This window comes from Elgaria multicarinata, chromosome 5 (assembly GCF_023053635.1).
Source record: "Elgaria multicarinata webbii isolate HBS135686 ecotype San Diego chromosome 5, rElgMul1.1.pri, whole genome shotgun sequence".
Taxonomy (NCBI): Eukaryota; Metazoa; Chordata; class Lepidosauria; order Squamata; family Anguidae; genus Elgaria; species Elgaria multicarinata.
This window is the reverse complement of record NC_086175.1, coordinates 34,345,377-34,358,035: the sequence shown is the minus strand read 5'-3', so window position 1 is coordinate 34,358,035 and position 12,659 is coordinate 34,345,377. Positions and strand designations below refer to the sequence as shown.

General features: G+C 39.5%; 1 protein-coding gene across 2 annotated transcripts in view; it reads right to left on the bottom strand.

The window, feature by feature from the left end:
* PCCA (propionyl-CoA carboxylase subunit alpha) overlaps nt 1–12,659 on the bottom strand; it is a 260,737-nt gene that overhangs the window by 171,291 nt on the left and 76,787 nt on the right. For both annotated transcript variants that reach the window (XM_063126107.1, XM_063126108.1), the window contains exons 8-9: nt 10,022–10,058; nt 3,241–3,319 (exon numbers count right to left, since the gene is read on the bottom strand). In XM_063126107.1, coding sequence (XP_062982177.1) covers nt 3,241–3,319; nt 10,022–10,058 — 116 coding nt within the window. The remainder of the gene's footprint in view (nt 1–3,240; nt 3,320–10,021; nt 10,059–12,659) is intronic.

Below are 12,659 nucleotides of genomic sequence, written 5' to 3'. Positions count from 1 at the left end.
CTTGGTAGCAATAATTTAAAGCTATGTACTAAATTATTATGTTTTCAGGGAATAGAATTAAATTCTTGATGCTAAAAAGAGAGGAAGTGGTGGTTTATTTGAAGTAAAAGGCGGATGAACCTAGGCTTCCTCAAATATTTCAAGGGCCACAAATTTATTGAAAATATTTTTATTCCATCTTTCAAGGAGACCAATGTAGGTTACAAATATAATCAAAACGCCAAACAAATCCAAACAAATGAAGCACAGCACGCACATACTTAATTTTTCACAATACATATATCTCTAAATACACATACCCTTTAAGCTTTTGCATATCAAATTATAAATTTTAAATGAGGAATTGCCACTAACTTAAGACAGGAAGTGTGAATGTAGGAGCCAATTTATCCCTTTTTTGTTCTCAATAGATCAAACTTCTCTCTTTTCCTATGTTGTATGGTCTGTGGGTTAAGGAAATAGTGCAAATGCAAAGCCGATATAACACCAGTAAGAAGACCATCTGGCACTAAACAGAAATAAACAGTGACTAGAATTCCTGGGCCTTTCTACAAACAAGACAAACATCACTGGTTGTTGATCCCGCACATGCCCAATCCTTTAGGTCAACAAAAATTAGCATGTTTAATTAACATTTGTTGACCAAAATTTATAGTTTTCATTTTGTGTCTACCTGATAAGTGCCATCCTTTTTTCATCCATTTAAGATCACTAATATAATTTTGCTTTTGTAAACGGATTGGGTTACATTCATATCAAAGTGATTTAGATATGAATGTAAAACTAAGGGCACGATCCAGTCTTCCACCACAAACTCCAACCCCTTCCTCCAAACAAAAAGGTTTCATACTATTGATTCCCCTCTCCCTGTCAGAAGCCCTAGCCTGCTCTTGATTGCACTTATAGGAGAACTGTATATGTCAGTTAGCATGAATAAGCCAAGGATTGAATGGATTTTCCTCTAAAGATTGTGTTGCATATTTCTTTTTCCAGGCTTCTTAAACAAATTAATTCTATGTATAGGGCTGTCCTAACATAAGCCTGTTACTGTAATTTGTGTTGGTGCACATGCGTTCCCTAAGCAGGTAACATTAAGAACATAAGAAGAGCCATGCTGGATCAGAAACAAGGGTCTGGTTCACACAGTGGCTAACCAGCTGTCGACCAGGGACCAACAAAGCAGGACACGGTGCAACAGCACCCTTCCACCCAGGTCCCCAGCAACTGGTGTATATAGGTTTACTGCCTCTGGAGGTAGCACGTAGCCATTGATAGCCTTGTCCTCCTGGAATTTATGCAACCCCTTTTCAAGCCATCCAAATTGGTGGCCATCACCACATCTTATGGTAGTGAATTCCACAGTTTAACTACACGCTGTGTGAAGAGGTACTTCCTTTTATCTGTCCTGAATCTTCCACTAATCAGCATCATGGGATGACCCCTGGTTCTAGTATTACAGGAGAAGGAGAAAAGTATCCCCCTAATCACATTCTCCACATCATGCATAATTTTGTACACCTCTATCAGGTCTCCCCGTAGCCTTCTTCCCACCCCACTCCAATCTAAACTGTTGTAACCTTGCCTTATAGGGAAGATGCTCCAGTCATTTGATCATTTTAGTTGCCCTTTTCTGCACTTTTTCCAGCTCTACGATATCTTTTTTTAGGTGTGGTGACCAGAACTGTACACAGTATTCTAAGTGAGGTCACACAATAGATTTGTATAAAGGCAGTCATGTAATCCTTTGGATCTAGGCCAAAAATACCACATACGATATGACCCCTAACATCAGTGAGATCTATTTGCACAGTGAGTGAATAAAATACAATAAATCTAAAAGATATCAGTCATGCTCACTCCCTGCCTGTCTTCCACTTCCTGAACCACAAACTTATTTTTTTAAATAGAATCCAAATTAGAAGTCAAGTAAAGTGGACAGCTGAAGAGAAAGCTAAAAAAAAAACCACTTCCAAAAATAAGCAGAGTAGACTTATTCCAAAGTTTTGGACATGCTTCAGAGGGTAGTTTTCTGTAAGCCCAATTTGATTCATTTTTTGACACTCCCCAAAACACTGGAAGCTCTACATAAAAGAAAATTCCAGGCAGGGAGGACTGACTGTGTAGGGTGCTTTTTTTTAAAAAAAATGTATTGTATTTTATCATGCTGTGAACTGCCCAAAGAGCTTTGGCTGTTGGGCAGTGTAGAAATGTAATAAATGAAATGACAGCTCCTGTTTGCAATCAGGGAATGATAACCAGGGCTCTCCAATCACAGTGCTTTGGGGACTAATCCCTAGTCCCTGCATGTATGTCATGTTCTTGCAAATTGCCCACAAAACCAGAGAAGGTAGCTCGTAACACAAAACAAATCACAAAATTAGCACAAAAGCCTATATATATATATATATATATATATATATATATATATATATATCTGAAATTTGCCGTGCATACTACATCTGCAAGTATCATTCAATTCTGCCCCCACCACTCCAAGCTCTAGACATTTGTTGATTTCTCCATTATAGTTAATAGGGAGAGACCCAAAGTTTCCGAAGATAGGATTTTGCAGTTTAGAATACTGCTTTGCTTTTCATTGTTAAGAATCAGATATGATAGCTAAATGAAACCTGCACTTACAGAGATACTATATCTCTGAATAGCAAATGCTAGGGGCAAAGAACAACAGGTGAAAGGGTCTTATCTTTACCCTACTTGGCTGACCACTTCTGACCACAAAAGGCCAGTCTAGATGGTCCTTGGCATAATCTAGAAAGGTTCCCCCTATGCCCACGACACCACTGCAACCAACTGGACAGAATGTGATTATCTGCACTTCACAATTTTATTTAATTTATTTATTACATTTTTATACCACCCAATAGCCGAAGCTCTCTGGGCGGTTCAGAATCCGAGGAAGAAAACTTTTTAAAGCCCTCCAGTTGAGTTCAGAATTTATTAAAAGGTTAACATTAAATACTACATTGCCTTGATATGAGGTATGTTTATATTTTTACTTGAAATACATTTAGCAAAAAAACCCACCCAACTTATAGTCAGAATTCATATGTACAAATCTCCAATATTAAGAAACTGCTAAGATATATTAGGGGATAAGAGCAAAAGCTTTTCAGTTTCAATCTGCTGTTTGATATCTGTTTGATTGTCAGTTCACAGTGGTTTAGTGGGACTTTGGAAACAGCCGTATTCATCAAAACTAGTTTTTGGACAGCAACTCACCTGGTCTCTTCATCATCCCATGCGATTCTCATGCCTTTCCCACCACCACCTGCTGAAGCCTTGATCATGACGGGGTAGCCTAGCAGCAGGGAACAATTAGACAGAAGTTCAGACTTTGATCAGTAACTCATACAGACATGACAACTGACCACATGTCCAATAACACACTAGATAACAACAGGCTTATTAAAAAGCTGTTTACTGGAAAGGAAGATTTAAGGCTGTGTTACCTGTGCAGCATTATTGATGACAGCCATCTTCTGCATTACAGTATATCAAATTTAAACACTACTATTGTGCATCATCAAAAACATGTATATGTTGCCTTTCCATCAAGAGATACTAAAGGCAGATGTTTTTTAAACTCACTATTTTTAAAAAAAAAATGTCAACAAATGAACATGGTAGAAGGAACCAGCCCAGAAAAGATTAACAAAATTATTAACAGTTTCAACTAATCCAATCCAAATGCCACACCTTCACTGCTTGTTAATAATGTAGTCAGAAAGGGTGTTCCACAGTTCAAGCACTACAACTGAAAAGGCCTCACCTCGAGTTCCCAGCCACCAAATTTTAGACAGCAGAGAGAGAGATAAGGGGCTTCAGTTGATGAACAGAGCACATAGGAGCAGAACCTCAGAGCCTTTATCAGCTGGACTGTCTTCTACCCTTCACGTATTTATTTTTATTTATTTTATTTTATTACCTTTATATACGGCCCCACATCCAAAGCTCTCTGGGCGGTTTACAACAATTAATCTCTGGGCGGTTTACAACAACTACAGAGCTAACTGAAACCTACTGCACTGTAGTAAACTTCCCTGTTTTCATACTGTTTATCGTGATTTAATTAAATTTATATTTAATGTGTTTGTAAGCTGCTGGAGGTGGTGGAGGAGACAGGTTTTTACATGGTATACATATATTGTATATGGTGTGGTTAGTCAATTTTCTCATTTTCATCTTGTTCTAGGTGTAATGAATTCACATCTCACAAAAGAGGTCCAACCTATTGAGCCATTTTCTGGGGTTCCAAGGAGTGAGGAGAGAAGAGGGCACACCAATCTCTTGCACATGCAGTGCTCAATTTATGGGGGGAAACACAGGGGGTCCACAAGCCCTACCTCTTACTCCTCCCAATTTTAGCCAAATTATGGCCATCCTTATCACCTAAAAAAGCAAACAAGGAGGTCATGCAAAAGGCAAGGGTACAACCAGGCTCTCTGCCCCCCTCCTGTAATTCAAGCATTAGACATCGATGGATCTCAATAGGCTGCCTGGGTAAACAAAACAAGGCTCAGCTGGAGACCAGATGCCCTCTTCATCCAGGCACATAGCCACAGAGACACAAAGTGGAGGGATCCAGATAGGAATCAAAGATCCATGGGTGGCCCTTGAGTGTGTGTGGGGTTGATACAAACACTGCACAGATTATGTTGCCATGTACGTTGACCTTCAGCTATAGGGTGTCTCAGAAAATGAATAAATGAGTGAAGTGAATATATGTTCATTATTCAGTAAGTATCACCACAGACAGAACTTTCATATCATCTCAAACATCTTTCAATATCTAGAATCTGTTGATTCTTTGAGTTGCAATTCAAAGGTTTGGATCCTCAAGTACTGTATATAACCACATTATTATTATTATTATTATTATTATTATTATTTCTTACCCACCTCTCCCATTGGATCCCATTGGATTGTAATCCCATTGGATTACAATAGTGTAATAATTTAAAAAATTTAAATAGTGTAAATTGGGAAATTATTTAAAAAATAATTATCTAGCATTTTTCATATAACTGTTTGATAACCCACATATCACATAACTTCCAGATGAAAGGTATCACCAAATGTTGCTTCCTTTCTCATATTTTCTTGCTATGTCAATAACTGGAGATCATTGTTAACAACACATTTAGGTATTTATTGAAGACCTTTGGCTATGGGGCGGTATATCAATGTAATAAATAAATACACCCAGGCTATGGAGCGGTATATCAATGTAATTACCTAACCCAGGAAAATTCCTTCCCTCACCGGCCCTCACAAGCCCACCCTTGCATCCTGCCCCTGCTCTTTTCCTTACGCTCCCCTCCCTGCTTTCCCTCAGCCTACACTACCTCACAGGGTTGTTGTGAGGATAAAATGAAAAGGAGGAGGAAGAGGATCATGTCAGCCACCATAAAATAACATTCTAACGTAAGAAATGTAGGAGCAGTTGAAAACATAGGATGATGGGGTGAGGGGTGGGGTGAGAAAATAAATGTGCTTCACAACTGAAGTTTTACACAAGTCCGTCTAAAATGAAGAGAGGGGCATAAGACCATGATGTCCAGGCTTTAAAATTTACCCAGCTGCACTGCCCCATGCACGCCATGCATCCATTCTCTCTCTCTCTCTCTCTCTCTCTCTCTCTCTCTCACACACACACACACACACACACTCAGGATCATTCCATCCACCCTCTCTCTCTCTCTCTCCCTCTCTCTCTCATTTTATTCTTTATTTTATCCTCAGAACAACCCTGTGAGGTAGTGTAGGCTGAGGGAAAACCGGGAAGGGGGTGCGTAAGGAAAGAGTGGGGGCTAAGAGTGGGGCCATAAAATGAAGAGGAACATGTCAGCATTTAGCCTTCACTATTTCCTTACGCACCCCCTTCCCGGTTTTCCCTCAGCCTACACTACCTCACAGGGTCGTTGTGAGGATAAAATGAAGAGGATGATGAAGAGAACTACATGCCCTGGACTACTGCAACTACTGAGGGGTATTGAATTCTATGATTCTGTGAATCTAAGTCTACAGCAACTGGAGGGTGCCAGGTTGTAGCAAAAACTAGGTCCCTTACCTAATTCTCTGGTGTGAAGTAATGCTTTGCGTATAAGATTCATGGATGTACATTTTAGAAAATGTTTTCCTTTCATACAAACATAAAGCAGCAGATTTAGCTTATAAGAAGCAGGTACACAGAGAAAGGAAAATATTTTCTATGTACAACCAAAACACACACAAATCTATAAAATAAAGCTTAAAATGTAGTTCAGCACGTTTTAAAGAAATACACACTACCTGAAGAAGTTTAAACTCATGGCAGATAGGCCAGGGTTAACCTCCTCTCATTCCTAGTCTGAATTGTATGATTGTATGGGAGAAGGCAATCCCGCATGTAGCCTGGACCCAAACCTTGTAGGGCTTTAAAGGTGATAACCAACACTTTATACTTCGCCTGGAAACTAATTGGCAGCCAGTGAAGAGATTTAAAAACTGGTGTGTGGGATGTGAGGAAAGTTGCAGTGAGAGGGGAGAAGTTGGGATAAATCTTGCCTCCACTTAGTTTATCTCTTGCATTTCATCAGAATGAAACCCTTGAAAGACTTTGCTATATACACAATGAAAAAATAGGCAATTCCTATAACTTCCTGGATATGAAAAGGAAAGACACATACCACATTCAGTCAATGCCCATATAATGTTCCCTTCCAAAATGGCACTAACATTAGTTTGACTGACACGTAATTGCATAGTTGGATACTAATTATGCAACTTTGTAAGGTAGGGGTGAGGAATCTATGGCCTTCCAAATGTTGTTGGAGACCATCACCCATTATCTCCTGACAAAAGGGCCAATAGTCAGGAATGGTGGGAAGTGTAGTCCAACATCTGGAGGGGTACAGGTTCCCCACTCCTAGTTTAATGTCTACACCATTTTGTAGGTCATTTTATTACCTCTGGCGATTCCAACCTCACAATAGCAAACTAAAAGGAGGTGGGGTTACAATGGCATCACTTTTAAACAGAAGTCTTTTCACTTACAAAAATGATTCACTGAGCCAATTTGCATGTAATGACAGCTTACGGGTTAAACAACCTGGGCTGTCAGGGACAAATGGGAGAGAGCCACTTCCACTTTTAATCAACAACCTACAATCAGCCCATTCATAGGTTGTTGAGTGTGATGTGTGAACCCAGAGCACTAGGTTGTTTAGGGGCTAAACAACCCAGAAGTTAACCCAACAATAAACCATGCGTTAGCCCATAAATAACCCAGCAGGCCAATCATAGCTTGCAGGTTAAAAGTGGGAGCAGCAGACATCTGGGAGACAGTGCACGAACTTGTGCATAAAAACCCGTGGTTTGTTTAAACCATCTGCTGTCATTCCATGCTAACCAGGGCACTGTGTGCAGCAGCCTCCACATGACTGCTCAAAATAGCCACTCACTGAGCCACTTAAAGTAACCACTCACGTGTGTGAATCAAGCCTATATTACACACTAGTCTGAAAGCATTTTTATTTTAAAATGTATCGCTCATTGAGACAAACCCCTACATTCTGATGTAGCTGAACAGTTCCCCCTAGAGCATCTCAGCACTATGCCAGAAAGCCTAAGTACGCATGCATCCTGTGCTTTGTCTCTGATTACACATCCAAAAATTAAGCTCTTTTGCACGATGTTTTGTACAGATAGAACTTTCACAATTCAAGTGTAGAGTCATTAAAAAGGTGGGTTCAGATGCTAGGTTTATTTTATGTATTAGACCAATGACATCACAAATGAAGGGCATCACACTATTGCACAAAACAGTCAGTTTTCATTAAGAAGCTGGCTTTCATATTCCCATAAACATGTGATTTCCCACTTGATATGGGTCTTCCTAACAATTTCTAATGAAGAGGCCAAAGATGCTGTTTCTCAGACCATCCTCTCTGTAAAGTACTCTGCATATGCATACATAAATAGCTAATAAGTAACTAACAACATTAGACTGATTGTATTTATTTTATTTGGAATTCTGTGACTGTTGCCCTCCCTTGTCCATCCTGTTCGCCCCCACCCTTTACACCAAATAAACTCTTTTTTATACCTAGACATTATGCTGCATTGTTTTAAAAAAGGGAATTTCTCACTAAATACTTCCCCATATGCCAGTTGCAAAGCTACCCCTTGTATTCTTAGGATACTTCACAAGTTTTTGTTATTTTCTGTTTTTTTCGGTGAGAAAATCTAAAGCGACTCCCTTTTTCCCCCTAGAGCTGAGCTGATGGGAGGGGTCCTTGACAGAAGGACTCTTAAAGCTAGGCAGACTAAGGCGTTCAGATGAAGGTCCATCTGTGGTGCCAGCCTATCACTTATTCTTTTAGGGGAAGACCCTAGTAACGAAGGGGTTCAAGAGTAGAAAAAAAAATCTGGGACACTCCTCCTTTGGCTTAACCACACAATAATCTATAATCAAGGGAAGGTATATATCACACAGCTAGACAGAACTAATGATATCTTTCTTTCTTCTCAATGCAAGACTCTAAAACTTTTACTTGAAAAAGTATGGGGAAAGTATTATATACTCACAATAAACCTGTAAGGTAAGAAACAACAACTAGCAAAAGGCCATCCAGCTTTGTAATTGAAAGGTAATTTGCACTGAGCCTCCCTGCTCTACTTTCCAAAACACTGACCACCACACCACATGGGCCAAGATAAACTACGACACCAGACTTGATTCAGGTGATACTCAATCAGCCATATCCCAATCTCTCTCTCTCTCTCTCTCTCTCACACACACACACACACACACACACACACACTATAAATTATGGATTTTTTCAGAATATAAACTATGATTCAAAGTGATACCTTATGTACTCCCAAGTGCAATGTGTAATTTGTTTGAACAGCTGACACTCCCACTCCCCTACCATACCTTAAACCATCTATCTATATAAAACGCTTAGGTATGTTTCCGTAAAGGCTTTAGCTGATACAGGTTGCTAAGCAACAGTAACAACGTGTAACATCAGCTGATACAGGTTGCTAAGCCCCTCGCTGGACTCCTCCAGGAAGCCACCCTTACAGGTTGCTAAGCAACAGTAACAACGTGTAACGTCAGCTGATACAGGTTGCTAAGTCCCTCCGGGCTTTCCAAGGTAATCCTTCCCCCCTTTCTGCCTCTTCGCTTCCCCCCCCCACAAAGGGGGCAGCGCCACGGTCCGGAGCATGAGCGAGGCATGGGCGGGGCCCTTGGTGGCCAGGTGGGAGGCCGCTCACCTGCTGCAAGCCCAGGCCCCGGCCTAATCTCATGCGAGCTGGGCAGGTGGCCCAAGGCTGACAGGAACCCCGGGGAGAGGGGGACACCTGCTCCCCCTCCCCCCGACCTCCCTGCCCCCCAGGTCTGCTAGACAGCACTGTATCAGCGGCCTCCAAGCAGCTCGCACCACTGCGATATTTAATTAATAAACTTTAAGATACGCTACAACGGCGTAGGTTACGCCGGGTACAGCTAGTTTTTGAAATTCCCTTTGGTTTTCCAAGAGTATTTTGATATATTACATGAGGGAGGAAAGACAAGTTCACAGACTCCTTTGAAGCACAGGATATGTGATATGGTTCTTCGGCTGCTAGCCATATATACCCTAAATTATAGCAGAGACCAACTAATGAGACCAACAGCATAATTATGTCAGCCCTCTGAAAAAAGAGTGACCATATCTTAGCACCTTATGCACACAAACACATGATATATCATCCTCTTTTAAGCAGATTATAATTAATACATCTTGCATCCTGTCTGCAATCTAAGTCTCTAAAATGCTACTTACAGCTAAAATATCAAGATTTACAGAGACGGTTAATACTCAAATTCTTCCCAGTCTTGGTGGCAACTGAGAATTTAAAACTTAAATCATCATTTGTTCCATAGGGACTACATATTACACAGTTAATTTGGTCAACAGCATCTTCTGAAAGGCATACAAATCTCACAATAGCCAATTTAAGAACTTACCAATTTCCCTTGCAATTCTGACAGCTTCATCAGCATCCTGTAAAAGCAGGAAATTAGACCCAACATTAATCCCATCAGCTACTGCACTGTGTCTCTAGGGCAGTCATATATTGCACTACTGTCTCCTCCGATTCATTTAATGTTTGATTTTACAACCTTCTGACCCGCTTCATTCAGATGGATGTAAAATTAATACCATAAGTGGAATGTAAATTTTACCTCATCACTGCATAACACTCAGACTCTAAGCAGTGAAGAATCAGCTGACAGGAAAAAACAGCAGGACTACAGAAGGATTTCTCAAGTTGCTAGAATTAAAGAATTTAGATGGTTTCACTGAGAAGTAAATATCAGAACATTAGACTATGTCAACTGTCAGCTTATTCCTGTCTTTTCAGGTACACGTGTGTCGCGTTTTCCTGGATGCAGTCAGCAGGGGGAGTTAATTCTCTATTGTCTGGCTAAGGTTCAGCACCAACACAAGTCTTATAAAATTCACTAGAAGGTTCAAATGTGGTATTCTCTGGTATTGTGTGTTGTTTTCTTATATTAAAGCGAGGGCGGGGGGACTTTAACACATATTAGACTCCACAAGAGTACTTTGAACAGACACTCACAGAATCTCAATTTCAGAGGTTAATGCATCCAAGATTTTTAATTGTATTCTGTCCCAGTTATATCTGGTAACCTTAATATTGAACTTTACAATTAAAATGCAAATTTGATATATGGATTGATAGAGTTAGCTAGCAGTATGGATAGCAAGCACAGGCCAAATAGAGGTTAAGAATTAACAGCAAAAACATCTTATAGCAACTTTCAGAATATGCAATAGGTGCATATCCTGGTGGGGGATAAGAAAAAAACATTCTGCCAATTACCATTCACAGTCAAACTATTCAGTTTCTCAGTGGATAGTGAAAAAAAGATTGACATAAAACTATATGTAAGTTAACTGTCTCTTAACCCAAACAATATATTTCCATAAAAGCAATGATAGTTGTGCTTGTCCATGAGAAAAAAAACTAAAATCCATAGCTGGGCAATACTTTTATTAGGAACAACCAAACTTCCACAAAAAATTGCAAGCTTTCAAGTACTCCAGAACTCTTCAACAGGATAGATGGTACAAAACTAGGGGATGGGGGAAGAAACAGAAAAGTTCATTATTCAGCAATGTAATCTGATACCTGCAACACCTGCCACTGTTGCAGGTATCAACACCTGCCATTTTCATTCAGTCTGAAAATCTCCATTTTGAGAATGGGACTATCTATATCACAGTCGTCATGGCCACAACCTCCAGCCATTATTATTATTTACCTTTTTAAAAACAAAACAAAAAACACCTCATCCCTGGGCCTGTAAAATCTAGCTTGATGAAGAATTCTGGAGAACTTAAAAGCTTGCACATTTTTTTAAAAAAAAATGTTGGTCATAATAAAGATATTGCCCCACTGTGAATTTGGAGTATATTTCCATTGTGTATAACCATATGATATGTTAAGCCTTGAGAGACTCCAAATTTTCTGATATTTGCACTATACTATATCATACATTAAATTTATGTTATGCCTGAAAACTCCTAGTTGCTAGACATGGCTGAATCCATGGGAGCTGACTTTTGAACATTAAAATGAAAATTGATATTTTTAAGCATTCCAAGCTTTTTTCTTTTCCTATTTTAAAAGAGGGGGTGGTCAAAATACTTTGGAGGATTTCATACCTGCCTCATTTTTTGCCAAACAATAAAACAAAATCGTCTTAGTAACTACTAAGCACCCAGTGAAGAATAAGGAAGCTGGAACAGGAAGTTGTCAGAAAATTTAATTTCCTTTCATTAGCTAGTCTGCTCCACAAATCGGTGCTTGTTAAGTTCAAAGCAGCCCTGAAAGCAACATCAGTTTTAAGTCTCTTTTTTTTTTTTACTTCAAGCAGGCACATCTGTTAATGAGATTTCCCAAACAACAATTGTTTTTAAGGCAAAGATAAGTCTAACCCCCCTCAAAAAAAAAAAAAAAAGAGGGGGAAGAATAAAATCAAGGTTTACTGTTACACCTTGTTGCTTTCCACAACCTTGCAACCTCCACACACTCCAAGTTTTAGCTTAGAGGGATAACAAAAATGCATGAAAAGGGTCATTTAAGAATGTTAGTGGTTTCCACACATTGAGTCTGAAGGTTCTTTGTTCCTGTCTGTGACAGTTATGCGAGAATACTTCCCCTTAATAGCCTCTCTGTCAGGAAGTGTTAAACCTGCCAAATGCAGACAATTAGAGCCTCTTGAATAAAATGCAGGAAGAGTGATGACTGATGAAGAGCTTCGATTAGAGCCAAAGAGGAAACTTTTACATTTCTTTTCTCTTGCAAATTCGGGCATATATTTGCTAAACAGAATTTTAAAATAAAAGCAATAAAGAAGGTTATCCCCTCCCCCATACACAATTTAGTTACCTGCAAAGAAGTGAATAACTGGTACACACTACAGGCCCATAAGAAGGCAATCCGCAAATTATCCTAAAACTATGAACACTATATTATTTGTAACTCCCCTTCCTGGCCAAAGTATTTTAAAATAACATACAAACTACAATTTTTCAGCCTTCAAAAACATAAAAGCCAATGGGAGAAGTCTTAAG